The sequence below is a fragment of the Tachyglossus aculeatus genome, chromosome X2 (genome assembly GCF_015852505.1).
Source record: "Tachyglossus aculeatus isolate mTacAcu1 chromosome X2, mTacAcu1.pri, whole genome shotgun sequence".
Classification (NCBI taxonomy): Eukaryota; Metazoa; Chordata; class Mammalia; order Monotremata; family Tachyglossidae; genus Tachyglossus; species Tachyglossus aculeatus.
The window spans coordinates 9,090,368-9,116,059 of record NC_052100.1 but is presented as its reverse complement, the minus strand read 5'-3'; the positions used below and the strand labels follow the sequence as shown (position 1 = coordinate 9,116,059).

Below are 25,692 nucleotides of genomic sequence, written 5' to 3'. Positions count from 1 at the left end.
CTTAGGTACAGCAAGTACAGATTGTGGCTGAGGAGGATGCCCGCCCCAGAGATGCCTGAAGAGGGGACTGGCCTCCTAGCTGCCCAGAGCTGACAGGGGGGCAGATTTGGTCTGTTTGCAACAAGTGCTGATTTTTTTTTGTTTATTCTGGAATTGAAAGAGAGCAGCAGACAATACCCACCCCGAGGCTTTTTTTGCAAGGGGTGGGGGGGGGGCGGAGGGGGCTCGTCTGAAGAGTCCCATTCCCTCCGGACTGATCCTGAGTTTATTGCTTTTGACCCCACCCTTTTAGGGTTAAAGGCCCTGCAACCCTGCTTCCTTAACCATAAATAAAATAAATAGTTCTGTGTGCACCCCCTTTGAGGGGGGATGGGGCAGGGTGGGGAGTGTCCCTATAAAAACACAAAGTCTTCAGGGCTGGAGTGCTTAGCCCTACCCAGCCATCCAGCCCGAGGCTGGGAGGTGGCCCGGACTGTCCGTTGAGTCAGCGGGGAGCAGTGGTCATCCTGGCCATGGCCCTCAGCCACGGTGAACATGGGGTAACGGGTAGCTGTGGAGTTCAGTGCCTGGGGTGGGGGGAGAGGGGGGTCGTGAGTTGCCGGTGCTGTCTCTGCTGCCCTGCCCCTTGCGCTTCTCCCACCCTACGGTGTCCCCTCTCCCTCCCCCTGCCCAGCTCGGCTCACCTGTAGCAGCTGGGAACACAGTGACTCAAAATCCTTCCTGGTGCCCGCATAGAAACCAACGGTGCAGCTGGGGTCCATCTTGGCAAAAGGCAGCTTGCGGGGGGCTGTGCAGTGGAATGACTGGAAGGCACAGGCTGGTCAGGGGCTCCCTTGGGCCAAGAAGGGGAGGAGGTGGGGAAAGAGGGAAGAGGAGCCACTGACCTCCAAAGAGAAGCTGTCTTTCATGGTGTCCACACATGGCTGGCAGTAGTGGGGATCCAGATAGAGGAGAAAATCGTCTGCAAAGGCCAGTGGGTGGGGAGGGTGTTAGGGGGGCGGGGGAGGATGTGAGTATTGGGAAGCTGAAACGGCCGTGGGCCTGGAGAGGTTGGGGAACCACCCAGGGCTCCCTACCTTGGTAGCCGATGAAGTAGAGGGAATGCTTGGGCTTCCCACCGATGATCCCCAGGCACGGCTCCATCCGCAGCAGCTCCTGGGACGGGGAAGCCGGGAGCTTAGGGACCTGCCCCAAGCTCGATCGCCCTCTCTCCGTCCTCCCTCCACCACCCCGTGCTGGCCGCAGTCTGGCACCTTAATGCACGGCATGTAGGCAGGGTTCAGGGTCTCACCGCCCAGACGCACTGGCACCAGGATGATGATGGATTTCCATTCAGCCTCAGGGTCCCCTGGCTGACCGGCCAGCCTGGCCACGTCGGCCTTGTAGACTGAATTGGGCGGGGGGGAAGAGGGGGAGTTGGTACGGAAGGGAGGAGTCAAGTGAACAGCTTGGGCTATTCCCCTCCGCTGCTGGAAGCGATGCCCCGCAGAACCCATCTTGGACCCCAGGGGCTTGGGAGAAGGAGCCAAAACCACCTCCTTACCCGTGCAGTCCTGAGCTACGTACACCACCATGCCGCTCACCTCTGAGCTGCCCTCCACAGCTTTCCTGAGGGGTGGGAGAAGAGGAGGGGGCTCTGAGGTGGGAGGGAGGCGGTAGAGCTTGGGCTTTACGCGGGGGGTGGAGGTGACAAGAGTTAGAGATGGGGCAGGGGTAAATGGGGGCTGGTGTGCTCTCCCTCCCGCCCCCCTCACCTACCCTTCCACCTCCCCACCCCCGGGGCTCACCTGAGCAAGTGGGCAGTGAGGGATGGGCCATACCAATCTCCCGCCCTCTTGCCTGAGCCCTGGCCCAGCCTCACCAGCCGGTGCAGGCTGAAGGGGGCCTGGGGGCGGTCGGCAAACCATGACACGATGCGCCGATGCTGCCGCTCTTGCTCCTGGAGGGGTGGCGGGGCCAGGGACCGGCTGGGCCCTCCGGGGTCACCTTTGAGGAGTCGGTGCTCGCCCAGCTTAGGAGCCGGCCCAGCTTCGGCCCAAATCCAGTCTAGCCAGAGGGAGAGAGTGGGCGAATGGGACCGGTTGGCCGGCATCTCCCACCTTTCCCATCCCATCCCCTTCCACCTCCTGCTCCCCACCTCTGGACAGCAGATGCACGATGAGTCCCTGGGCAAGCAGCATCTGGCCGCTTCGCAGCATGCAACCCCAGCCGCAGTCGGAGGTCCAGGCGCTACCCTCCAGCGGAGGGAAGTCCCGGCGGTAGGTGAGCCACAGGCGGGACACGAAGTCCCTCTGGAAGGACTCGACATCACCTGAGGGCAGGGACATGGGGCACCGGTCGGCCTCTGGCGGGATGCGAATTGGGGGAACGTGGGTGGGGGGTGGAGGCTCACTCACCTTCACCTTCAAAGCGGTAGTGGCGACCACAGAGGTAAATGGTGGACAGTTTGCTGAAACTAGGCCGGGTCTTGACCGTCCAGCCTGGAGGCGGAGGATGGGGTTGGATGGGAGATGGCCATGGAACCAGTGGAGGGAGGGAGAGGAGGAGGTAACTGAGGGCGGTGGGGACTCCCCCCTCTTCCCTGCCCCCAGGCAAGGGGCAATGGGGGCGAGGGGCGGTCGAGGCCACCCAGCTGACAATTGGCAGAGCTGGGATTCGAACCCGTGATCCCTGACTCCAAAGCCTGTGCTCTTTCCACTGAGCCACACTGTTTCTCTAAGCCACTTCGAGAAGGCTCTATTTATTTTATTTTGTTAGTATGTTCGGTTTTGTTCGCTGTCTCCCCCTTTTCGACTGTGAGCCCGCTGTTGGGTAGGGACCGTCTCTATATGTTGCCGACTTGTACTTCCCAAGCGCTTAGTCCAGTGCTCTGCACACAGTAAGCGCTCAATAAATATGACTGATGATGATGATGAGGCCACTCACCATATTTCACGTTGTTCCAGGCGGAGAGGAAGCGGCTCTTCAAGCGGTCCACCTCATCGGCATCCCTGTCAGGGGGGCCCGTTCCCTCCGACCTCCCGCTCGGGCCGGCGCGGTTCCTGGGGCCGGGCGGCTTTCGGCCGTTGGGGCTTCCGCTCCGGTACTGGCCCGCGGCAGGCGACACCGGGTTCATGGGGCCGCCGGGCGCGGAGGGGCCGGGCCGGGCTCTTCCGGGGGCCGGGAACGGGGGGTGGGGGCGATCCAAGCCCCCCTCCCCGCTTTGCTGATCCCTTACCTGAGCGCGGGGACCGGGGCTGTCAATTCACTCCGGGGCCGCGGCGGCCTCCATCTTAGCGCCCGGAAGCGGCGGCGGGCTGCGCTGCGCGCCCTCTAGCGGAGAGAAAGGAACTGCGCGCGCCTCCCTCACCGGGGCTCGAGGGCCCCGCGCAGTTTTTGGGGTTCCCCTGGTATTCGTTAATAATGATAATGGTATTTGTTAAGCGCTTCCTATGTGCCAAGCACTGTTCTAAGCGCTGGGGAGGTTCATCATCATCATCATCATCAGTCGTATTTATTGAGCGCTTACTGTGTGCAGAGCGCTCGGGAAGGCCAAGTTGGCAACCTACAGAGACGGTCCCTACCCACCAGCGGGCTCCCAGTCTAAAAGGGGGAGGCGGAGAACAAAACCAAACATACTGACAGAATCAAATAAATAGAATAGATATGGACAAGCAAAATAAATAAATAAATAAATAGAGTAGCAAATCATCATCATCAATCGTATTTATTGAGCACTTACTGTGTGCAGAGCGCTTGGGAAGGCCAAGTTGGCAACAGCTAGAGACGGTCCCTACCCACCAGCGGGCTCCCAGTCTAAAAGGGGGAGGCGGAGAACAAAACCAAACATACTGACTGAATCAAATAAATAGAATAGATATGGACAAGCAAAATAAATAAATAAATAGAGTAACAAAGCATCAGCAGCATCATCAATCGTATTTATTGAGCGCTTACTGTGTGCAGAGCGCTTGGGAAGGCCAAGTTGGCAACGTCTAGAGACGGTCCCTACCCACCAGCGGGCTCACAGTCTAAAAGGGGGAGATGGAGAACAAAACCAAACATACTGACAGAATCAAATAAATAGAATAGATATGGACAAGCAAAATAAATAAATAAATAAATAGAGTAGCAAATCATCATCATCAATCGTATTTATTGAGCACTTACTGTGTGCAGAGCGCTTGGGAAGGCCAAGTTGGCAACGTCTAGAGACGGTCCTTACCCAACAGCAGGCTCACAGTCTAGAAGGGGGAGATGGAGAACAAAACCAAACATACTGACAGAATCAAATAAATAGAATAGATATGGACAAGCAAAATAAATAAATAAATAAATAGAGTAACAAAGCATCAGCAGCATCATCAATCGTATTTATTGAGCGCTTACTGTGTGCAGAGCTCTTGGGAAGTCCAATTTGGCAACATCTAGAGACGGTCCCTACCCACCAGCGGGCTCCCAGTCTAAAAGGGGGAGGCGGAGAACAAAACCAAACATACTGACAAAATCAAATAAATAGAATAGATATGGACAAGGAAAATAAATAAATAAATAAATAGAGTAACAAAGCATCAGCATCATCATCAATCGTATTTATTGAGCGCTTACTGTGTGCAGAGCTCTTGGGAAGTCCAATTTGGCAACATCTAGAGACGGTCCCTACCCACCAGCGGGCTCCCAGTCTAAAAGGGGAAGATGGAGAACAAAACCAAACATACTAACAAGATAAAATAAATAGAATAGATATGGACAAGCAAAATAAATAAATAAATAAATAGAGTAACAAATCATCATCATCATCATCATCAATCATATTTATTGAGTGCTTACTACACGTGTGCAGAGCACTGTACTAAGCGCTTGGGAAGTACAAGTTGGCAACATATAGAGACAGTCCCTACCCAACAGTGGGCTCACAGTCTAAAAGGGGGAGACAAAACCAAACATACTAACAAAATAAAATAAATAGAATAGATATGTACAAGTAAAATAAATAAATAAATAGAGTAATAAATATGTACAAACATCTATACATATATGCAGGTGCTGTGGGGAAGGGAAGGAGGTAAGATGGGGGGATGAAGAGGGGCACGAGGGGGAGAGGAAGGAAAGGGCTCAGTGTGGGAAGGCCTCCTGGAGGAGGTGAGCTCTCAGTAGGGCCTTGAAGGGAGGAAGAGAGCTAGCTTGGCGGATGTGGGGAGGGCGGGCATTCCAGGCCCGGGGGATGACGTGGGCCGGGGGTCGACGGCGGGACAGGCGAGAACGAGGCACGGTGAGGAGATTAGCGGCGGAGGAGCGGAGGGTGCGGGGTGGGCTGCAGAAGGAGAGAAGGGAGGTGAGGTTACAATAATAATAATAATAATGGCATTTATTAAGCGCTTACTATGTGCAAAGCACTGTTCTAAGCGCTGGGGGAGGTTACAGGGTGATCAGGTTGTCCCACGGGGGGCTCACAGTCTTCATCCCCATTTTACAGATGAGGTAACTGAGGCCCAGAGAAGTTAAGTGACTTGCCCAAAGTCACCCAGCTGACAATTGGCGGAGCCGGGATTTGAACCCATAAAAATAATGATAATGATGGCATTTATTAAGCACTTACTGTGTGCAAAGCACTGTTCTAAGCGCTGGGGGAGGTTACAAGGTGATCAGGTTGTCCCACGGGGGGCTCACAGTCTTAATCCCCATTTTACAGATGAGGGAACTGAGGCCCAGAGAAGTGAAGGGACTTGCCCAAAGTCACTTGTCGGCAGTGTGACCTTGGGCGAGTACTTCACTTCTCTGGGCCTCGATTACCTCATCTGTAAAATGGGAATTAAGACTGTGAGTCCCACATGGGACAGGGACTGTGACCAACTTGATTATTACCTACCCCAGCACTTAGAACAGTGCTCGGCACATAGTAAGCACTTAACAAATCCCATCATTATTATTATTAGCAGCCTGGCTCAGCCTGAGACTCCAGCTGGAGCCTGGGGATGCCCAAGGGTCTGGGCATCTGAAAATCTGGGTTCCAGGACCCCCATCCCCATCTGATTACTGTATCAGCCTCCTTGCCGACCTCCCAGTCTCCTGTTTCTCTCCACTCCAGTCCTTTCTTCACTCTGCTGCCCAGATCATTTTTCTTACAAAAAATGCTCAGTCCACATTTCCCCCCTCCTCAAGAATTTCCAGTGGTTGCCCAACCACCTCCGCATCAAACAGAAACTCCTCACCTTTGGCTTTAAAGTACTCAATCGCCTTGCTCCCTTCTACCTCACGTTGCTACTCTCCTACTACAACCCAGCCCAAACACTTTGCCCGTCTCGTGCTAACCTTCTCACTGTACCTCGATCTCTTCTATGTCGCCGCTCATCCTGCCTCTGGCCTGGAGCACCCTCCCTCCTCAAATCAAACAGACAGTTACTCTCCTCCCTTTCAAAGCCCTATTGAAAACACAGTTCCTCCAAGAGACCTTCCCTAAGCCCCCCTTCCTCTTCTTATACTTCCCCACAGAACTTATGTACATATCTCTAATTTATTTATTTATATTAATGTCTGTCTCCCTCCCTCCACCCAGGCTGTAGGTTTGTTGTGGGCAGGTAACGTGTCTGTTTATTGTTATATTGTACTCGCTCGAGCACTTAGTACAGTGCTCTGCACACAGTAAGTGCTCAATAAATACAGTTGAATGAATGAATCTGACAATGACGCTTTTCCCTTCACATCTCCAACAGGCCTATCCTGACAGCCTTCTTTTCCTCTTCTTCCAATCCCTTCTGCATCACCCTAACTTGCTCCTTTTACTCATCCCCCTCCCAACCCCACAGCACTTATGTACATATCTGTAATGCATTCATTTATATTAATATGTAGCTCCCCCTCTAGCCTGTAAGCTCACTGTGGGCAGGGAATGTGTCTGTTATAGAGCACGGGCCTGGGAGTCAGAGGGATCTGGGTTCTAGTCCCGGCTCTACCACTTGTCTACTGTGTGACCTTGGGCAAGTCACTTAACCTCTCAGTGCCTCACCTGTAAAATGGGCATTAAGACTGTGACCCCATGTGGGGCGGGGACTGTGTCCAACCCTTGCCAATCTTGCCTCTACCCCGGAGCTTAGAACAGCGCCTGGTGCATAGTAAGCGCTTAACAGATACTATAATAATTAATATTATATTGTATCCTCCCAAGTGCTTAGTACCTTGTATCCTCCCCAGCGCTTAGAACAGTGCTTTGCGCATAGTAAGCGCTTAACAAATGTCATCATCATTGTTATTGTTATTACAGGGCCCTGCACAATTAAGCACTGAATAAATATGATCGACTGACTAACTGAGCAAGAGCAGCCTGGATGGGATGGGACACCTAGGAGCTCAAGAGGACTAGCAGAGGTCTCTCTTACCGTTCCTCTGTTTCCCTCCTCGTCCCGGGCCTTGGCTCCCACGTTGGACAGGCTGCCTTACTTGATGAGGTGGGGGGGGGGGGTCCATCCAATGAAGCAGCCCAGGCTCTGAAACCCTTTCTTTCGTCGGCTGTGTGACCTTGGATAAGTCACTTCACTCCTTTGTGCCTCAGTTATCTCATCTGTAAAATGGGAGACTGTGAGCCCCACATGGGACAAGGACTCTGTCCACTCGCATTTGCTTGTATCCACCCCAGTGCTTAATACAGGGCCTGGCACATAGTAAGCACTTAACAAATACCGCAGTTGTTATTATTATTGAAGCCAGTGGTCAGGAGTTTCTGTTTGATGTGGAGAAGACTTAAGAACTTCGATATTCACCCCTCCCCAGCCCTACAGCATTTAGGTCCGAATCCCTCTGTAATGTATTTTAATGTCGGTGTCCCCCTCTAGTCTGTGCAGGGATCATATCTGTCTAGTCTTTCCTATTGTCTTTTCCCACTTAGTACACTGCTCTGCACATAGTAAGTGCTCAATAAATACCATTGATTGGCTGGGCAACTACTGAAGGCTTTTGAGGAGTGGGGAAGCATGTGCCCAATGATATTTTAGAAAAATAATTGGGCAGGAAAACTTCAGTATGGACTGAAGAAGGGAGGGACGTAGGGACACAGAGATCAAGGAGGAAGTTTGAAGGCCGTAATTAAGCCAAGTAATATCACAAACACCTGGACCAGCATGTGGGGGGCCATTTGGATGGAGAGGAAGGGGCAGATCCTGGAAATGTTGTGGAAGAAGACAGTGGCAGGATTTTGCAATAGACTCAATACGGACGTTGAAAGAGAGGGAGGAGTTAAGGAAATGCTAAGGGCGTGGGCTCCTGAGATGGGGAGGATGGTAGTGTTATCAAGTGATATGGAGAAAGTTAGGAGCAGGAGGGGATTTGCGAGGGAAGATGATGAGTTCAGTGCTGGACATAATGTCAGTCAGTCAATCATATTTACTGAGCGTTTTTCTATATAAGGGGAAGCAGCGTGGCTCAGTGGAAAGAGCCCGGGCTTTGGAGTCAGAGGCCATGGGTTCAAATCCCGGCTCCACCACTTGTCAGCTGTGTGACTTTGGGCAAGTCACTTCACTTCTCTGGGCCTCAGTTACCTCATCTGTAAAATGGGGGTGAAGACTGTGAGCCCCTCGTGGGACCTGATTACCTTGTATCTACCCCAGCGCTTAGAACAGTGCTTTGCACATAGTAAGCGCTTAACAAATATCATCATCATCATCATCAATCGTATTTATTGAGCGCTTACTATGTGCAGAGCACTGTACTAAGCGCTTGGGAAGTACAAATTGGCAACATATAGAGACAGTCCCTACCCAACAGTGGGCTCACAGTCTAAAAGGGGGAGACAGAACAAAAACCAAACATACTAACAAAATAAAATAAATAGAATAGATATGTACAAATAAATAAATAGAGTAATAAATATGTACAAACATATATACATATATACAGGTGTATATATCAACATTATTATTACAAGGCGCTTGGAAGAGTACAATATAACAATACTACAGACACATTTCCCTTCCCACAACGAGATTACAGTCTCTGCACACCACACAGTAAGTGCTCAAGAAATACAATGGATTGATTGATTGATTGATTGAGGTGCCGTCGGGACATCCAAGTAGAGATGTTCTGGAGGCAGGATTACTGAGGAAGTTTTTAGAGTCCGGGGATGGGTTTCCCCGAGTTCAACCATAAGGTTCGCCCCTGGCCCCAGGCCAAAGTTCCCCGAAGTGGCGGGAGGTGTGAGGGTCTGGCTAAGTGAGGCTCAGCAACCTTGGGTAGTCTTCCAGCCGCCTTCTGCTTGTCTCCCCAGAAAACTTCTGCCCTTCCCTCTGCTTCGCGGCCTGGGTAGAAGGTGGCTCACTGGGCCCTTCGTCTCCCCCTCTCCCCCCCCCCCCCCCCACGCCCCTCCTCCAGCCAGAGGAACCGGCAGAGCCGGGTGTGCAGCTGCAGGGAGACTGAGGCGCGGGAATCCGGCTGAGCCCAGGCCATGCGAGCTGGGACACGTGGAAGCGAGAGCAGGGAGTGGGCGGAGGAGCTGGTTGAGCCCTCAGCCTCCCAGCCAGAGGCTTTGGTGAGGACCAACCCCATCCTCCTCAAACCATAAGGAACAGAGGTGACGGGGAGGGCAGGGAAGGAAGGAAGTGGTCTCAGCCTACTCTCCAGGGACCAGAATCCCTGCACTGGATTGTCCCAGGAAGTGGGGAGAAGAGTGGAGGGAGCAAAATCACCCGCCAAATTGGCAATGGACCAAGCAGCGGTGGATTCTCTAAAACTAAGGAGAAGGCTTTATTGGTTGACCCGGGAGGGATGGATAATCGGACTAGCCAGGGAACAGAGTAGGACTCCACCTCGCAGGTGACTTGTGATTTGGCTCAGAGGGTGGGGGAACGGGAGAACTCCGTATCCCCAGACTCCAATAGTTTCCCGGGATGTGAATCCAGGGTGGGAAGGATTAATGTGGTCAACCCACGCAGCCTAGAGATTGCCCAGCTGCAACCTTGCCCAGTTCACTCCCCCGGCCCCCATCCTGTTTGGTCCTGTTACAACCTCACCTTTTCCCCAGCCCCCACCCAGTGGCTCCCCACTAAACCACCCACGGGCTGTGACTGGCCCCCACCCTCGGAATAGGCAGCCTTAGGACTCTGACTTTTTGGAGACTGACTTTTCGGAGACCCTCCGCAGAGGCAGGAAGGTGGAAGAGGTGGTCAGGGGCCCTGGCGAGGAGGTCAACCCCTTCTCCACCCCACCTCCACCCCCGACCTGGAAGCACCGTGAATTTCCAATGCGGTCCTGAGTCCTTCCCTGGCTCCCTCCCCAGTTCCCGGTTGGGCTGAACCAGGGCCTCCCGTCGCTGTCCCACCTCCTCCCAGCTAGGCACCCCTGAAATAATTTGCTACCAGGGATCTTGGGGGAGGGGCGGGGGGGGCGGTGCTGCTGACAAGGGAAACCCAAGACTATAAAATGAGGGGGCGGGGAAGGAAGTGGTGGAGAGAGGGAGGCTTCTTGATGGGTGAGTCTAGCCCGGAGAGAATTCATTCATTCATTCATTCACTTAATCGTATTTATTGAGCTCTTACCGTGTGCGGAGCACTGTACTAAGCGCTAATGCTGCCAGACCCACGGAGAGACTCTCCCAAAGCCGAAGACCCAGGGGTCTCTGGCCATGAGCTCTGTTCCTCCTTCTTCCCGTGGCCTCTCCCTTTAGCCCGTTTGGGATCCTGCCCTCCCCTTAGGCTGTAGTCTTCTTGAGGCCCGGACCTGTCTCTGCTTGGGAATGGCATTAACGCCAAACCCTGACTTTGGGCCTTTCCTAAATGGCCCCAAATCCCTTCACCGTCTCTATGATTGGCCAGTTTACAATCCCGCCCCCTTGTATCCCAAGGCCAGGTTCTGGGGCAAGGCATTCATCCCAAGCCCGACGCTTATAGTAATAGCATTTATTAAGTGCGCACTGTGTGCAGAGCACTGTACAAAGTGTTGAGAAAGACTTCCCAGTTGGGAATTAGACATGGTCCCTGGGCCTCTCCTTGTTGGCCAGTTTCCAATCCCACTGCCTTAGGCCATCAGCATCCAGGACAGGATCCGAGTGGAGGGGAAGGAAACCAGGATCTGGGTGTCCACAGAACGTGTTCGATGTTCACCCTGAGTTCTAATTTTAGATCCTTCCTTGTTGGCTGCACACCCCCCAGCATTCGCTCTGATCATTCTATGTTCCACCATCTTAGACTTGGGGAAGAGGCCCGGGTCTCTGGCATGGTGGGGAACTCTGGCAGCCTCCATCTCCTCTCACCTCTTTGCTCACAGTCCCTTGTACTGAGGCCCCCCCCCCCTCAAAAAAAGAGCTCCCCAGGCTCAGAGAGCGTGGCCTAGAGAAGCGGCGTGGCCTAATGGATAAAGCTTGGGACTAGGAATCAGAAGGACCTGGGTCCTGATTCCAGCTCCGCCACTTGTCTGCTGTGTGACCTTGGGTAAGTCATTTCACTTCTCTTGGCCTCAGTTCCCTCATCTGTAAAATGGGATTAAGACTGTGAGCCCCTTGTGGGACATGGACTGTGCCCAACCTGATTACCTTGTATCTACCCCAGCTCTTAGAACAGTGCCTGGCACTTAGTAAGTGTTCAACGAATACCAGAAAAATGGACACCCCATATTCTGCAGGAGTGGGAAGAGGCAGGGGCCTTACGAGAACTGGAGCCCGACTGATCAATCAATCACATTCACTGGGCACGTATGCAGAGCGCAGTACGAATGAAGCACATGGGAGAGTCCAATCAAGTAAAAGATCCCGATCCTGCACTTCAGGAGTTTACGGTTTACGTCGGGGGGACCGACAGACACAAGCCACTCACAAATGCTATCGGTGTGGCCAGCAAAAGTTTAGAAGGATAAATAGACAAATGAATAAAATTAATCTTGTTAGGATGAAAAAACATCAGTTCCAAGGCCAGCTTTTGACTGTTGGATGGATGTGACCTGGGAAGGGGGCGTTTAATCGGGGAATGCTTCCTGAAGGTGGGATTTGAGGAGACATTGGAAAACAGAGAGAGCTGCTGTTTGGCAGATTTGACGGGGGAGGGAGTTCCAGGCATCAGAGGCTGGAGAGTTGAAGATGAGCCACAGTGAGAAAGTTAGCGTGGGAGGAACGGCAAGCAGTATGTAGTGGGAAAAGAGCTGACAAGCAAGAGGGAGAGAGCTGATGGAGTGCCTTAAAACCACTCAATGATCTGGAGTTTCTGCTTGATGTGCAGAAGAATGGGTAACCATCGGAGGTTGTTTGTTAATGGTATTTGTTAAGCGCTATGTGCCAGGCATTGTACTAAGTGCTGGGGTCGGCGCAAGCCAATCAGGTTGGACACAGTCCATGTCCCACACGGGGCTCACAGTCTTAATCCCCATTTTACAGATGAGGTAACTGAGGTTTCTGGGTCAGGAAAGAGGGTGGTGGTGTTGACCGTGATGGGAAAGTTTAGTGGAGGAGTGTGGAAATGACTAGAGCGGTTCAGTTTTAGACATATTGGGCTTAAGGTATGGGCAAGACATCTAGGTGGAGATGTTCTAGAGATAAGCGGGGCTGTGAGATTGCAGAGAAGGTGAAAGGTGCCGGTTAGCGAAGTAGATTTGGCAGTCGTCCAAACCATCCACAGAGAGGGGCAGCTGAAGGCTTGTGAGTGGTTGGGTTCCCTGAGAGAGTTAAAATGAGAAGGGGTCCAGAAGAGAGCCTTAATGGAGACTTACGGTTATGAGTCGGAAGGACCTGGGTTCTAATCCTGCCTCCACCACTTTTCTGCCGTGTGACCTTGGGCAAATCACTTCACTTCTCTGTGCTTCAGTTACTCATCTGTAAAATGGGGACTAAGACTGAGCCCTACGTGGGACACAGACCATGTCCAACCTGATTAGCTTGTATCTACCCCAGTGCTTGACGCATAGTCAGCACTTACCAAATACCATCATTATTACTAAAAGCAAGGTTGAGTGAAGTTTCCAGGAGAAGGGGGCAGTCCACAGGTTCAGAAGCAGCGGAGAAGTCAAGGAGGGTGAGGAGAGAGTACAACCCATTTGTTTGTTTTGGCAAGAAGGCGGACTTTGCAGAGTGAAGGGAGTGGAAACCAGACTGCAGTAGGGCAAGAAAGGAGTTGGGGGAGAGGAAGTGGAGGCAGTGGGCTTGAGGAATTTGGATAGGAATGGGAGCAGGGAGATGGAGCCATAGCTGGGTGGTGAAGTGGGATCAGAGAAGTATTTTTTTATTTTTTAAGAATGGGGAGAAGTAGGTGTGTGTGAAGGCAGAGGGGAAGAAGCCACCATTCATTCATTCATTCATTCATTCATTCAATCAATCGTATTTATTGAGCACTTACTGTGTGCAGAGCACTGTACTAAGCGCTTGAGAAGTACAAATCAGCAACATATAGAGACGGTCCCTACCCAACCACGGGCTCACAGTCTCGAAGGGGGAGATGGACAACAAAACAAACCATGTAGACAGGTGTCAAAATCATCAGAACAAATGGACTTATAGCTATATGCACATCACGATCAAAATGGAGTAGTAAATATGTACAGGTAAAATAAAGTGAGTAGTAAATCTGTACAAATCATCAATCGTATTTCATCATCATCATCAATCGTATTTATTGAGCGCTTACTATGTGCAGAGCACTGTACTAAGCGCTTGGGAAGTACAAATTGGCAACGTACAGAGACAGTCCCTACCCAACAGTGGGCTCACAGTCTAAAAGGGGGAGACAGAGAACAAAACCAAACATACCAACAAAATAAAATAAATAGAATAGATATGTACAAATAAAATAAATAGAGTAATAAATATGTACAAACATATATACATATATACAGGTGCTGTGGGGAAGGGAAGGAGGCGAGATGGGGGGATGGAGAGGGGGACGAGGGGGAGAGGAAGGAAGGGGCTCAGTAGAGTATCATTAGACTGTGAGCCCACTGTTGGGTAGGGACTGTCTCTATATGTTGCCAATTTGTACTTCCCAAGCGCTTAGTACAGTGCTCTGCACATAGTAAGCGCTCAATAAATACGATTGATGATGATGATGAAAGGAGGAGGTGAGCTCTCAGTAGGGCTTTGAAGGAGGAAGAGGTCTAACTTGGCGGATGTGTGGAGGGAGGGCATTCCAGGTCAGGGAGTAAGCGGTTGAAGGGAGCAGTCAGGGAGGGAAGGGGATTGGGAGAAGGAAAGGTGAGAGGGGATGGGGCCTGAGACCCAGTAGGGAGAGTAGATTTTTGAAAGCAGACTCTCGAGTCAGACGGCCGAAGAATGGGGCCTCAGGGGCTCGCCCTCCCCCCCCCCCCCCCACGCCCCCATCTGTGTGTCAGCCCCAGGGGACACGCTCCCTTTCCGCTGCCAAAGGGTCCGTCGGGGGGGAGGTGGGCGCAGCTCACTGTCCTGGTGACACAGGCGTGGGAATGGAGCCGCCTCGCTCACTGGGACCTGCCTTTTCCCCGTTCCCAGAGGCCTCGCAGACCCTCCCCGCGGCCCGGCCGGGCCCGCCCCGGCCCGCCCCGGCCCGCCCCCGTTTAGGCTCGGGAGCCGCTCCGGCCTCGGAGCTCGGGAAGCTGAAGCCTCGGCCGCAGGGGTGAGTGCCGGGGACCGGGGGCGCGGAGGACGGGCTGTCTCGGGCATTGGGGGGCGAGGCCGGATATATATATATATATATATATATATATATATATATACTTTGTGTGCACGTCTGAAGAATTATCATTATTGTATTTGTTACGTGCTTACTATGTGTCACTCGGTCAATCAATCAATCGTATTTATTGAGCGCTTACTGTGTGCAGAGCACTGTACTAAGCGCTTGGGAAGTACAAGTTGGCAACATAGAGACAGTCCCTACCCAACAGTGGGTATATGTATATGTATATGTACATATGTATATATATACCTGTATATATGTATATATGTTTATATATATATGTATATATGTTTGTACATATTTATTACTCTATTTATTTATTTATTTATTTATTTTACTTGTACATATCTATTCTATTTATTTGATTTTGTGAGTATGTTTGGTTTTGTTCTCCGTCTCCCCCTTTTAGACTGTGGGCCCACTGTTGGGTAGGGACTGTCTCTAGATGTTGCCAATTTGTACTTCCCAAGCGCTTAGTACAGTGCTCTGCACATAGTAAGCGCTCAATAAATACGATTGATGATGATGATGATGACGGGGTTATTGTACCCCAGGGGAACCCGTGAGTGCCTTCCAACTCCAGGAGGCCTTCCCAGACTGAGCCCCTTCCTTCCTCCTCCTCCTCCTCATCAATCATATTTATTGAGCGCTTACTATGTGCAGAGCACTGTACTAAGCGCTTGGGAAGTACAAATTGGCAACACATAGAGACAGTCCCTACCCAACAGTGGGCTCACAGTCTAAAAGATAAATACGATTGAATGAATGAATGAATGTGACGAGCACTGTTCCAAGCGCTCCCCTCGTCCCCCTCTCCATCCCCCCATCTTACCTCCTTCCCTTCCCCACAGCACCTGTATATATGGATATATGTTTGTACATATTTATTACTCTATTTATTTGTTTATTTATTTTACTTGTACATATCTATTCTATTTATTTTATTTTGTTAGTATGTTTGGTTTTGTCTCCCCCTTTTAGATTGTGAGCCCACTGTTGGGTAGGGACTGTCTCTAGATGTTGCCAATTTGTACTTCCCAAGCGCTTAGTACAGTGCTCTGCACACAGTAAGCGCTCAATAAATACGATTGATGATGATGATGATGATGAACACACACGCACACTCGAACACACTACCACCTCATTGTCCTAGCCCCTTCCATCCCTCTCCCTGCAAGCACAGCTGGGTACGGCTGGATTGTAATAATAATAATGACGATGATGGCATTTATTAAGCGCTTACTATGTGCAAAGCACTGTTCTAAGCGCTGGGGAGGTTACAGAGTGATCAGGCTGTCCCACAGGAGGCTCACGGTCTTAATCCCCATTTTCCAGATGAGGTAACTGAGGCCCGGAGAAGTGAAGTGACTTGCCCCAAGTCACACAGCTGACAGTTGGCAGAGCTGGGATTTGAACCCATGACCTCTGACTCCAAAGCCCGCGCTCTTTCCATTGAGCCATGCTGCTTCTCCCAAATGCTTAGTACGGCGCTCTGCACAGAGCTAGAACTCAATCAGCACTGCGGACTGATGGACTGATGTGTGAGAGCATGTGTGTGTGTGTGCGTGTTTCTCCCTCTGGCTTGGCTGTCCCTCCTGAAGAAACACACACATACACACACACACACACACGTGCGCGCATAATCTCACACATCAATCCATCAGTGGTACTGATTGAGTTCTACTCTGTGCAGAGCACTGTACTAAGCATTTGGGAGGGTACAATCCAGCCGTACCCAGCTGTGCTTGCAGGGAGAGGGATGGAAGGGTCTAGGGCAATGAGGTGGTAGTGTGTTTGAGTGTGCGTGTGTGTGTGCGCGCACGTGCATCGCTGAGTGTCTGAGTTTGTACAGTAAATGCCTGTCTATGGAGGCCCCTGTGTGTGCACATGTGCGTCACTGAGTGTCTGAGTGTGTACAGTAAATGCCTGTCTACGGAGGCCCCTGTGTGTATGCTTTGTCTGTGTGCACGTCTGAAGAATTATCATTATTGTATTTGTTACGTGCTTACTATGTGTCAAGCACTGTGCTAAGCGCAGGGGTAGATAGTCCCTGTGTCACATGGGGCTCACGGTCAAAGGAGGAGGGAAAACAGGAATCTGTATGCGCTTGGGTGTCTACAGGTATTCATTCAATTCAATCGTATTTTTTGAGCGCTTACTCTGTGCAGAGCACTGTACTAAGCGCTTGCACTGTACTAAGCGCTTACCCATGTGGGCCTTTCTGCCTCGGCGCTTATTTGTGTGTTTGTGATGTGTCCATCTTTCAGTTAGTCTCCGCGAGCGTCTAGAATGCTTTTCCGTGTGGCTAGTCCGGGCGCTGTGCCTGGGTATGTCTGTCCGGGAGTTGAGCGGGCAGGGGCCTTAGCCTCAGGAGCCTCAGGAAGTTTTATTTGCTACCTAGCCGAGATCCAAGTTTCATGGAGCTGCGGGCTTCACAGATTGTGAGGCAAGAAGCCAGGTAACGACGAGCTTCCCCTCTCCCCAACCGCCCCCCACACACACACACACACTCATGCTCAGGCTTTTTTTCAGGCTTGAGTACTGATGAGCGCAAATCTCCTGCAAAAAAAAAAAATCACACTTGGGTCTTTAACTTGAGGGTTGGATCCTGCTGAACCCAAGCACTGTAACTTTCACACCTTGTATCTCCACTCGGTGCAGATAATTCTGAGTCATTCTCTTAGCCTTTTTACAGTATCTCCCGAGGTGAATGAGTCATCAGCTAGCTTTCCCACGATTCCCAACTTCTCCGAATCCTCCCCTGATCTCCGAGCTGGCCTCCTTTGAACTTTCCCAGGTGCTACCAGGGACTTTTCTGGGTGTCTTATGGTGGTTTCAGGATTCTTACTTGACTAAGGTATAATTCATTAATATTCATTTTCATCTTCTTCTGAAACAAAGGGCAGACTGCTTTCCCCAAACGCACGCACACACCATACACCACACACCTACACACCCATACGCCTCTTCTGGGCGGTCTACAGTTCATCCATCTTTGTGTATTAGTTGTGCCGCTTACTGCGCGCTTACTATGTGCTAAACTCTGGGGTAAATACAAGATACTTGTACATATCTATTCTATTTATTTTATTTTGTTAGCATGTTTGGTTTTGTTCTCTGTCTCCCCCTTTTAGACCGTGAGCCCACTGTTGGGTAGGGACTGTCTCTATATGTTGCCAACTTGGACTTCCCAAGCGCTTAGTACAGTGCTCTGCACACAGTAAGTGCTCAATAAGTACAATTGATTGATTGATTGATTGATTGATAACCGGATCAGCCACAGTCACTGTCCCACCCAGATGAAGAAAACAATAACGGCGAATCACGAACAGTAAACCACAAATGGGACCATCCAAATCAACGTTGAACTAAGTAGAGTAGCTAAAAATAGTGGTGGGGGGTGGGAGGCGGGGTCCTCAGGCTGTTTACTGCTCCACGCAAGAGTCAGTTCTTGATGACCAACTGCCGCGGCCTCCCCAACGTTTTTAATATTTCGAAGAGCATTCCCACGGTGGTCAGCGGGAGGTGGGAGACTTGATCGCAGGGCTGGGTCTATCCCTCGCGTGCGTATCAGTCTGTGCACGTCTGAATGAGTGTGTGTGGGGCTGGACTTCTGTGTCTGGGTCCGACCGCGTGTGTCCCTCCGTGTCCGTCCCTGGGCCTGCCTAGATATTTCTGGGCGGGCCTTTCGGCGCTGCCTTCCTTTGCCCTGAGCCTGGAAGACAGATAGGCCCTGTATCGCACTTTCCCAAGCGGGTAGTACAGTGCTCTGCACACAGTAAGCGCTCAAAAAATACGATGGAATGATTTTTATTTTACTTGTCCATATGTATTCTATTTATTTTATTCTGTTAATATGTTTTGTTTTGTTCTCTGTCTCCCCCTTCTAGACTGTGAGCCCACTGTTGGGTAGGGACCGTCTCTACATGTTGCCAACTTGTATTTCCCAAGCGCCTAGTACAGTGCTCTGCACACAGTAAGCGCTCAAAAAATACAATGGAATGATTTTTATTTCACTTGTACATATTTATTCTATTTATTTTATTCTGTTAATATGTTTTGTTTTGTTCTCTGTCTCCCCCGTCTAGACTGTGAGCCCACTGTTGGGTAGGGACCGTCTCTATATGTTGCCAACTTGTACTTCCCAAGCGCTTAGTACAGTGCTGTGCACAAAGTAAGCACTCAAAAAATACGGTGGAATGAATTTTATTTTACTTGTACATATTTATTCTATTTATTTTATTCTGTTAATATGTTTTGTTTTGTTGTCTGTCTCCCCCTTCTAGACTGTGAGCCCACTGTTGGGTAGGGACCGTCTTTGTATGTTGCCAACTTGTATTTCCCAAGTGCTTAGTACAGTGCTCTGCACACAGTAAGCGCTCAAAAAATACAATGGAATGATTTTTATTTCACTTGTACATATTTATTCTATTTATTTTATTCTGTTAATATGTTTTGTTTTGTTCTGTGTCTCCCCCTTCTAGACTGTGAGCCCGCTGTTGGGTAGGGACCGTCTCTATATGTTGCCAACTTGTACTTCCCAAGCGCCTAGTACAGTGCTCTGCACACAGTAAGCGCTCAAAAAATATGTTGGAATGATTTTTATTTTACTTGCACATATTTATTCTATTTATTTTATTCTGTTAATACGTTTTGTTTTGTTGTCTGTCTCCCCCTTCTAGACTGTGAGCCCGCTGTTGGGTAGGGACCATCTCTATATGTTGCCAACTTGTACTTCCCAAGTGCTTAGTGCAGTGCTCTGCACACAGTAAGCGCTCAAAAAATACAATGGAATGATTTTTATTTTACTTGTACATATTTATTCTATTTATTTTATTCTGTTAATATGTTTTGTTTTGTTCTCTGTCTCCCCCTTCTAGACTGTGAGCCCGCTGTTGGGTAGGGACCGTCTCTAGATGTTGCCAACTTGTACTTCCCAAGCGCTTAGTGCAGTGCTGTGCACAAAGTAAGCGCTCAATAGATACGATTGAATGAATGAATGAATGAATAGGCCCCTTCCACGGGCTGGGGAGATGGGGCTTCTCTGGGGTGGCCCGCACCATTCCTGTCTCTGAGCCACTTCTCCTGTCCTGGCTTCCTCCCCGCAGGGTCCGGCTGCCCCTTACCCTGTCCCCCCCGCCCCCAGCGATGTAGCCGTCGGAAGGGCCGCACCGGAGCGGGCCCCTACGTCGCAGCCATGGAGCCAGCCGACGCGGTCCTCGTCCTCCACTACAACTACACCGGCAAGCTGCGTGGTTCCCGCTACCTGCCCGGCGAAGGGGTGCGCGTCGACGCGGCGGCCTTCCTGGCCATGTGCGCGTTGATCGTCCTCGCCAACCTGGCCGTGCTGCTCGCCCTCTGGCGTGGCCACCCCCGGCTCCGCGCGCCGGCCTACCTGCTCCTGGGCAGCCTGACCCTGTCGGACCTGCTGGCGGGCGCCGCCTACGCCGCCAACCTCCTGCTGTCCGGGGCGCGTACCCTGCGCCTCTCCCCCGCGCTCTGGTTCGCGCGCGAGGGCGGCGTGGCCGTGGCGCTCACGGCGTCGGTGCTCAGCTTGCTGGCCATAGCGCTGGAGCGCCACGCGACCATGGCCCGCAGGACCCCCGCGGACGCCCGGCTGGTGGGCGGCTGCCGGGGAGGTCGGGCTCGAGCGCTGCGCTTCGCGGCGGCCACGTGGGCGGCCTCGCTGGGTCTGGGCGCCTTGCCGGCCCTCGGGTGGAACTGCGTGGGCCGCCTGGCCTCCTGCTCCACGGTGCTGCCGCTCTTCACCAGGGACTACGTCCTCTTCTGTGTGCTGGTCTTCTTGGCCGCCCTGGCCGCCGTCCTGGCCCTCTACCTGCGCATCTACCGCCTCGTGCACGCCCACGCGCCCGCGCGCCCGCCCGCGCGCCGCCTGCACCCCCGCTCCCTGGCACTGTTGCGCACGGTGGCCGTGGTGCTCATCGCCTTCACCGCCTGCTGGCTGCCGCTCTTCTTCCTGCTGCTGGTGGACGTGGCCTGCCCCACGCAGGCCTGCCCAGTGCTCTACCAAGCCGACTACTTTCTGGGCCTGGCCATGGTCAACTCGCTGCTGAACCCGGTCATCTACACGCTCACCAGCCGGGACATGCGCCGCGCCCTGCTGCGGCTCTTGGACCCTTGCTGCGGCCTACGGCCGCGCTCCTCGTCCGGGAGGGAGGAGGACCGGGCGGGTGGGGCGAGCGATGTGGGCGGAGGAGCGGGCTGTTGCCGGCGGCCCCGCACCCTGGGTGGCAATGCCAGAAGGTCGCCCCAGCTCGACGGACTGGACTCCAGCGGGTCCACCGGCAACCTCACGCCTGTCCCGGCGCCGGGGATTCAGGGTGTCTACTGACCCGGCCTTCGGGACCCTCCCACACGCTCCTCTCTCTCTCACACTCACACACATGCACATACACACACCCTCCTTTTTTAAAAAAAAATAAAACTCTTTGTGATCAAAATAACCCGAATGACCAGGGGGGACGGCGGGGAAAGGTGCAGGAGAATAGTAGTAGTCGTACCATTTATTGAGCATCCAACAGGAAACTGTGAGACTGTGAGCCCACTGTTGGGTAGGGACTGTCTCTATATGTTGCCAACTTGGACTTCCCAAGCGCTTAGTACAGTGCTCTGCACACAGTAAGCGCTCAATAAATACAACATTGATTGATTGATTGATTGAAACGCAGAAACGGCACAACTAATACACAGAGACGGATGAACTGTAGACTGCCCAGAAGAGGCGTGTGGGTGTGTGGGGTGTGTGCGTGCGTTTGGGGAAAGCAGGCTGCCCTTTGTTTCAGAAGAAGATGAAAATGAATATTAATGAATTACACCTTAGTCAAGTAACAATTCGTCATCATTATCAATCGTATTTATTGAGCACTTACTGTGTGCAGAGCACTGTACTAAGCGCTTGGGAAGTACAAGTTGGCAACATATAGAGACAGTCCCTACCCAACAGTGGGCTCACAGTCTAAAAGAATTCTGAATAGGATTTTGGGGAAGCAGCGTGGCTCAGTGGAAAGAGCCCGGGCTTTGGAGTCAGAGGTCATGGGTTCAAATCCCGGCTCCGCCAATTGTCAGCTGTGTGACTTTGGGCAAGTCACTTCACTTCTCTGGGCCTCAGTTCCCTCATCTGTAAAATGGGGATTAAGACTGTGAGTCCCCCGTGGGACAACCTGATCACCTTGTAATCTCCCCCGCGCTTAGAACAGTGCCTTGAGCATAGTAAGCGCTTAATAAATGCCATCACTATTATTATTATTATTAATAGGAAGATGCAGAACAACGGCGTGACACATTCCCTGCCCTCAGGGAGTTTACGCTCTAACGGGAAGCCAAACATAAAAATCTCGACGATAAAAGCGAGCAGAATACATAACTAAACAGAACAGACACGAGTGCTAGGGAGGCTGTAAATAGATGGATCAGCATCAGAGTCGGCTGAGGGATGATAAGACTCAGGGTGCTGAGAAATGAATCGGGGAAACCTGGTTGAGGGAGGGGGGGTTTTTAATCAATCAATCAATCAATCATATTTATTGAGCGCTTACTATGTGCAGAGCACTGTACTAAGCGCTTGGGAAGTACAAAGTGGCAACATATAGAGACAGTCCCTACCCAACATTGGGCTCACAGTCTAAAAGGGGGAGACAGAGGACAAAACCAAACATACTAACAAAATAAAATAAATAGAATAGATATGTACAAGCAAAATAAATAAATTTTTAGGAAAGGATGCTGCGATTGGGGGTTGGGACACGGCAGTCCCTCGTGGGCTCCTCTTCTCTTCCTTGGGCCGTGGGGCGCCGGGGATGATCTACCCAGTCGGAGCTTGGGAACGGCTGGCGGCTCCGGGGCCCGAAGCGGGCGTGTGGCGCCCCCGCGTGGCCAGGAGCCGCCACTGCCGCCCTGCCCCCGCCCCACCAGCTTTCCCTGCTGTGTCCCCACAGCAGGGAAAGGAGATTCCCGGTTCCCCGGCCGGAAGGCGCTTGGTGGGAGAGGACGGACAGGGACCGGCCTACGAAGTAGGCAGAAGGGGAAACAAAAGCCGGAGCCCCTCGGGGAGCCTCCATATATCCCCCTTTTAGACTGTGAGCCCACTGTTGGGTAGGGACTGTCTCCATGTGTTGCCAATTTGTACTTCCCAAGCGCTTAGTACAGTGCTCTGCACATAGTAAGCGCTCAATAAATACGATTGATGATGATGATGATGACTGTCTCTATATGTTGCCAATTTGTACTTCCCAAGCGCTTAGTACAGTGCTCTGCACATAGTAAGCGCTCAATAAATACGATTGATGATGATGATGATGATATCCCCTTCCGGAAGCGGCGTGGCTCCAGTGGAAAATATCTATTTTTTCTATTTATTTTATTTTGTTAGTATGTTTGGTTTTGTTCTCTGTCTCCCCCTTTTATAATAATAATAATAATAATAACGATGGCATTTGTTAAGCGCTTACTATGTGCAGAGCGGTGTTCTAAGCGCTGGGGGGGATACAAGGTGATCAAGTTGTCCCACATGGGGCTCACAGTCTTAGTCCCCATTTTACAGATGAGGGAACTGAGGCTTAGAGAAGTTAAGTGACGTGCCCAAGGTCACACAGCAGACATGTGGCGGAGCCGGGATTCGAACCCATGACCTCTGACTCCAAAGCCCGGGCTCTTTCCAATGAGCCACGCTGCTTCTCCTGAGCCCACTGTTGGGTAGGGACTGTCTCTATATGTTGCCAATTTGTACTTCCCAAGTGCTTAGTACAGTGCTCTGCACACAGTAAGCGCTCAATAAATATGATTGATGATGATGATGATGATGGAAAGAGCCCGGGCTTTGGAGTCAAGAGGCCATGGGTTCACACCCTAGCTCCGCCAACTGTCAGCTGTGTGACTTCGGGTAAGGCACTTAACTGCTCTGTGCCTCAGGTACCTCATCTGCCCGCAGGGAGTTTACACTCTAACGGGAAGACAAACGTAAAGATCTTGACAATGAAAGTGAGCAGAATACATAAATAAGTGGAACAGACAGACAGACAGACACGAGTGCTAGGGAGGCCGTAAATAGATTGATCAGCCTCAGAGATGGCTGAGGGATGATAAGACTCAGGGTGCTGAGAAATGAATCGGGGAAACCTGGTTGATGGAGGTGGGGTTTAAGACCGTGAGCCTCCCGTGGGACAACCTGATCACCTCGTAACCTCCCCAGCGCTTAGAACAGTGCTTTGCACATAGTAAGCCCTTCATAAATGCCATCATCATCATCATTATTATTATTATTATTATTCCACTCCACGGATGGAAGTCAGGGGCTCATAGTAAGCACTTCATAAATGCCATCATCATCATTATTATTATTATTCCACTCCATGGATGGAAGTCAGGGGCTGTCGATCATTTTATGCGGAAATAGACAGGAAAGGGTCAGTGTGGAGGTGCCAAGTGAAAGCAATAACGACAATCACTCCTTAAATATATAGAGGGCTTTTATTTTCCCCATTGCCTTGATTTTATTTTATCCTCATACCTTGCCCATAGGACAGGGAGAGGCAATCTCGCTGTAGATGAGGAAACAGGCTCCAAGAGGTTAGGCATCTAGCCCGAGATCAACCGCAGGCCCAGGGGCAGAGCTGAGGCTAGAACCAGTAACTCCTGATTCCCAATCGTGTTCGGGAGTCAGAAGACGTGGGTTCTAATCCCGGCTCCGCCACTTGTCTGCTGTGTGACCTTGGGCAAGCCACCTAACTTCTCTGGGCCTCAGTTCCCTCATCTGGAAAATGGGGATTAAGACTGTGAGCCCCATATGGGACAACCTGATTACCTTGTATCCACCCCCGCGCTTAGAACAGTGCTTGGCACATAGTAAGCACTTAAATACCCATAACTATTTTTATTATTTATTGAGCGCCTACTGTGGATAAAACGCTGTACTGAGCGCTGGGTACACTATAACTGAGTTGGCGGACACATTCCCTGCCCACAGCACTTACGTACATATCCGTAATTTCTTTATCTTAATGTCTGTCTCCCCTTCTAAACCGTAAGCTCCTTGTGAAGCTTGGAGAAGCAGCGCGGCTCGGTGGAAAGAGCCCGGGCTTTGGAGTCAGAGGTCATGGGTTCAAATCCTGACTCTGCCAATTGTCAGCTGTGTGACTTCGGGCAAGTCCCTTCACTTCTCTGGGCCTCAGTCACCTCATCTGTAAAATGGGGATGAAGACTGTGAGCCCCCACTCCCCGTGGGACAACCTGATCACCTTGTAACCTCCCCGGCGCTTAGAACAGTGCTTTGCACATAGTAAGCGTGTAATAAATGCCATTATTATTATTATTACTGTGGGACAAGGAACGGGTCTATACTCATCTGTAAAATGGGGATGAAGACTGTGAGCCCCCCACCGTGGGACAACCTGATCACCTTGTAACCTCCCCGGCGCTTAGAACTGTGCTTTGCACATAGTAAGCGCGTAATAAATGCCATCGTTATTATTATTGTGGGACAAGGAACGGGTCTATCAACTGTGTTATACCGTACTCTCCCGAGCTCTTAGTATAGTGCTCTGCACTCAGTAAGAGCTCAATAAATACGATTGATTGATCGATGTGGCTTCTGGTCAAGAGCCCAGACTTGTGCCACCAGACATTGCCTCCCCTTTGGGGTCTAGGAGCCCTGGGCGACTGAATGGCTCTCCCTCTCTGTGCATCCTTGTTTTCCAAGTCCAGAGCCCTGGATTCCGCCTGGATTCCCCGCACCTGAAAGCCGACGCCGTCCCTTTACCGTTGCTCCATCCTGAAGGTGTGAGTGGAGCAGCCGTGGGGCACACTTTCCCGACTCCCGCCTCTGCCCCGGACGGACAGGGAATGGGAAGAGCCAAAATCAATCAATCAATCAATCAATCGTATTTATTGAGCGCTTACTGTGTGCAGAGCACTGTACTAAGCGCTTGGGAAGTCCAAGTTGGCAACATATAGAGACAGTCCCTACCCAACCGCGGGCTCACAGTCTAAAAGGGGGAGACACAGAACAAAACCAAACATACTAACAAAATAAAATAAATAGAATAGATATGGACAAGTAAAATAAATAAATAACTAGAGT

General features: G+C 51.3%; 2 protein-coding genes across 3 annotated transcripts; one reads left to right on the top strand and one right to left on the bottom strand.

The window, feature by feature from the left end:
- Positions 1-209: 209 nt before the first annotated feature.
- On the bottom strand, positions 210-3,248 carry ATG4D (autophagy related 4D cysteine peptidase). Of its 2 annotated transcripts, XM_038771273.1 has the most exons (10): positions 2,926-3,248; positions 2,397-2,480; positions 2,138-2,311; positions 1,788-2,046; positions 1,544-1,608; positions 1,254-1,387; positions 1,077-1,155; positions 885-961; positions 684-803; positions 210-566 (listed from the first exon to the last, which is right to left on the bottom strand). In XM_038771273.1, exons 1-10 carry the CDS (start codon positions 3,113-3,115, stop codon positions 393-395), a joined length of 1,356 nt encoding a protein of 451 aa, XP_038627201.1. In that variant the 5' UTR covers positions 3,116-3,248; the 3' UTR covers positions 210-392. The 2 variants fall into 2 exon arrangements, with proteins under 2 accessions (XP_038627201.1, XP_038627200.1); XM_038771272.1 differs by having other exon boundaries at positions 1,254-1,608.
- A 14,803-nt stretch (positions 3,249-18,051) lies between these two features.
- Positions 18,052-21,011, top strand: S1PR5 (sphingosine-1-phosphate receptor 5). Its single transcript, XM_038770706.1, has 2 exons — positions 18,052-18,122; positions 19,674-21,011. The coding sequence occupies exons 1-2, from the start codon at positions 18,052-18,054 to the stop codon at positions 20,947-20,949; spliced, it is 1,347 nt and encodes a 448-aa protein (XP_038626634.1). The 3' UTR covers positions 20,950-21,011.
- Positions 21,012-25,692: the final 4,681 nt, after the last annotated feature.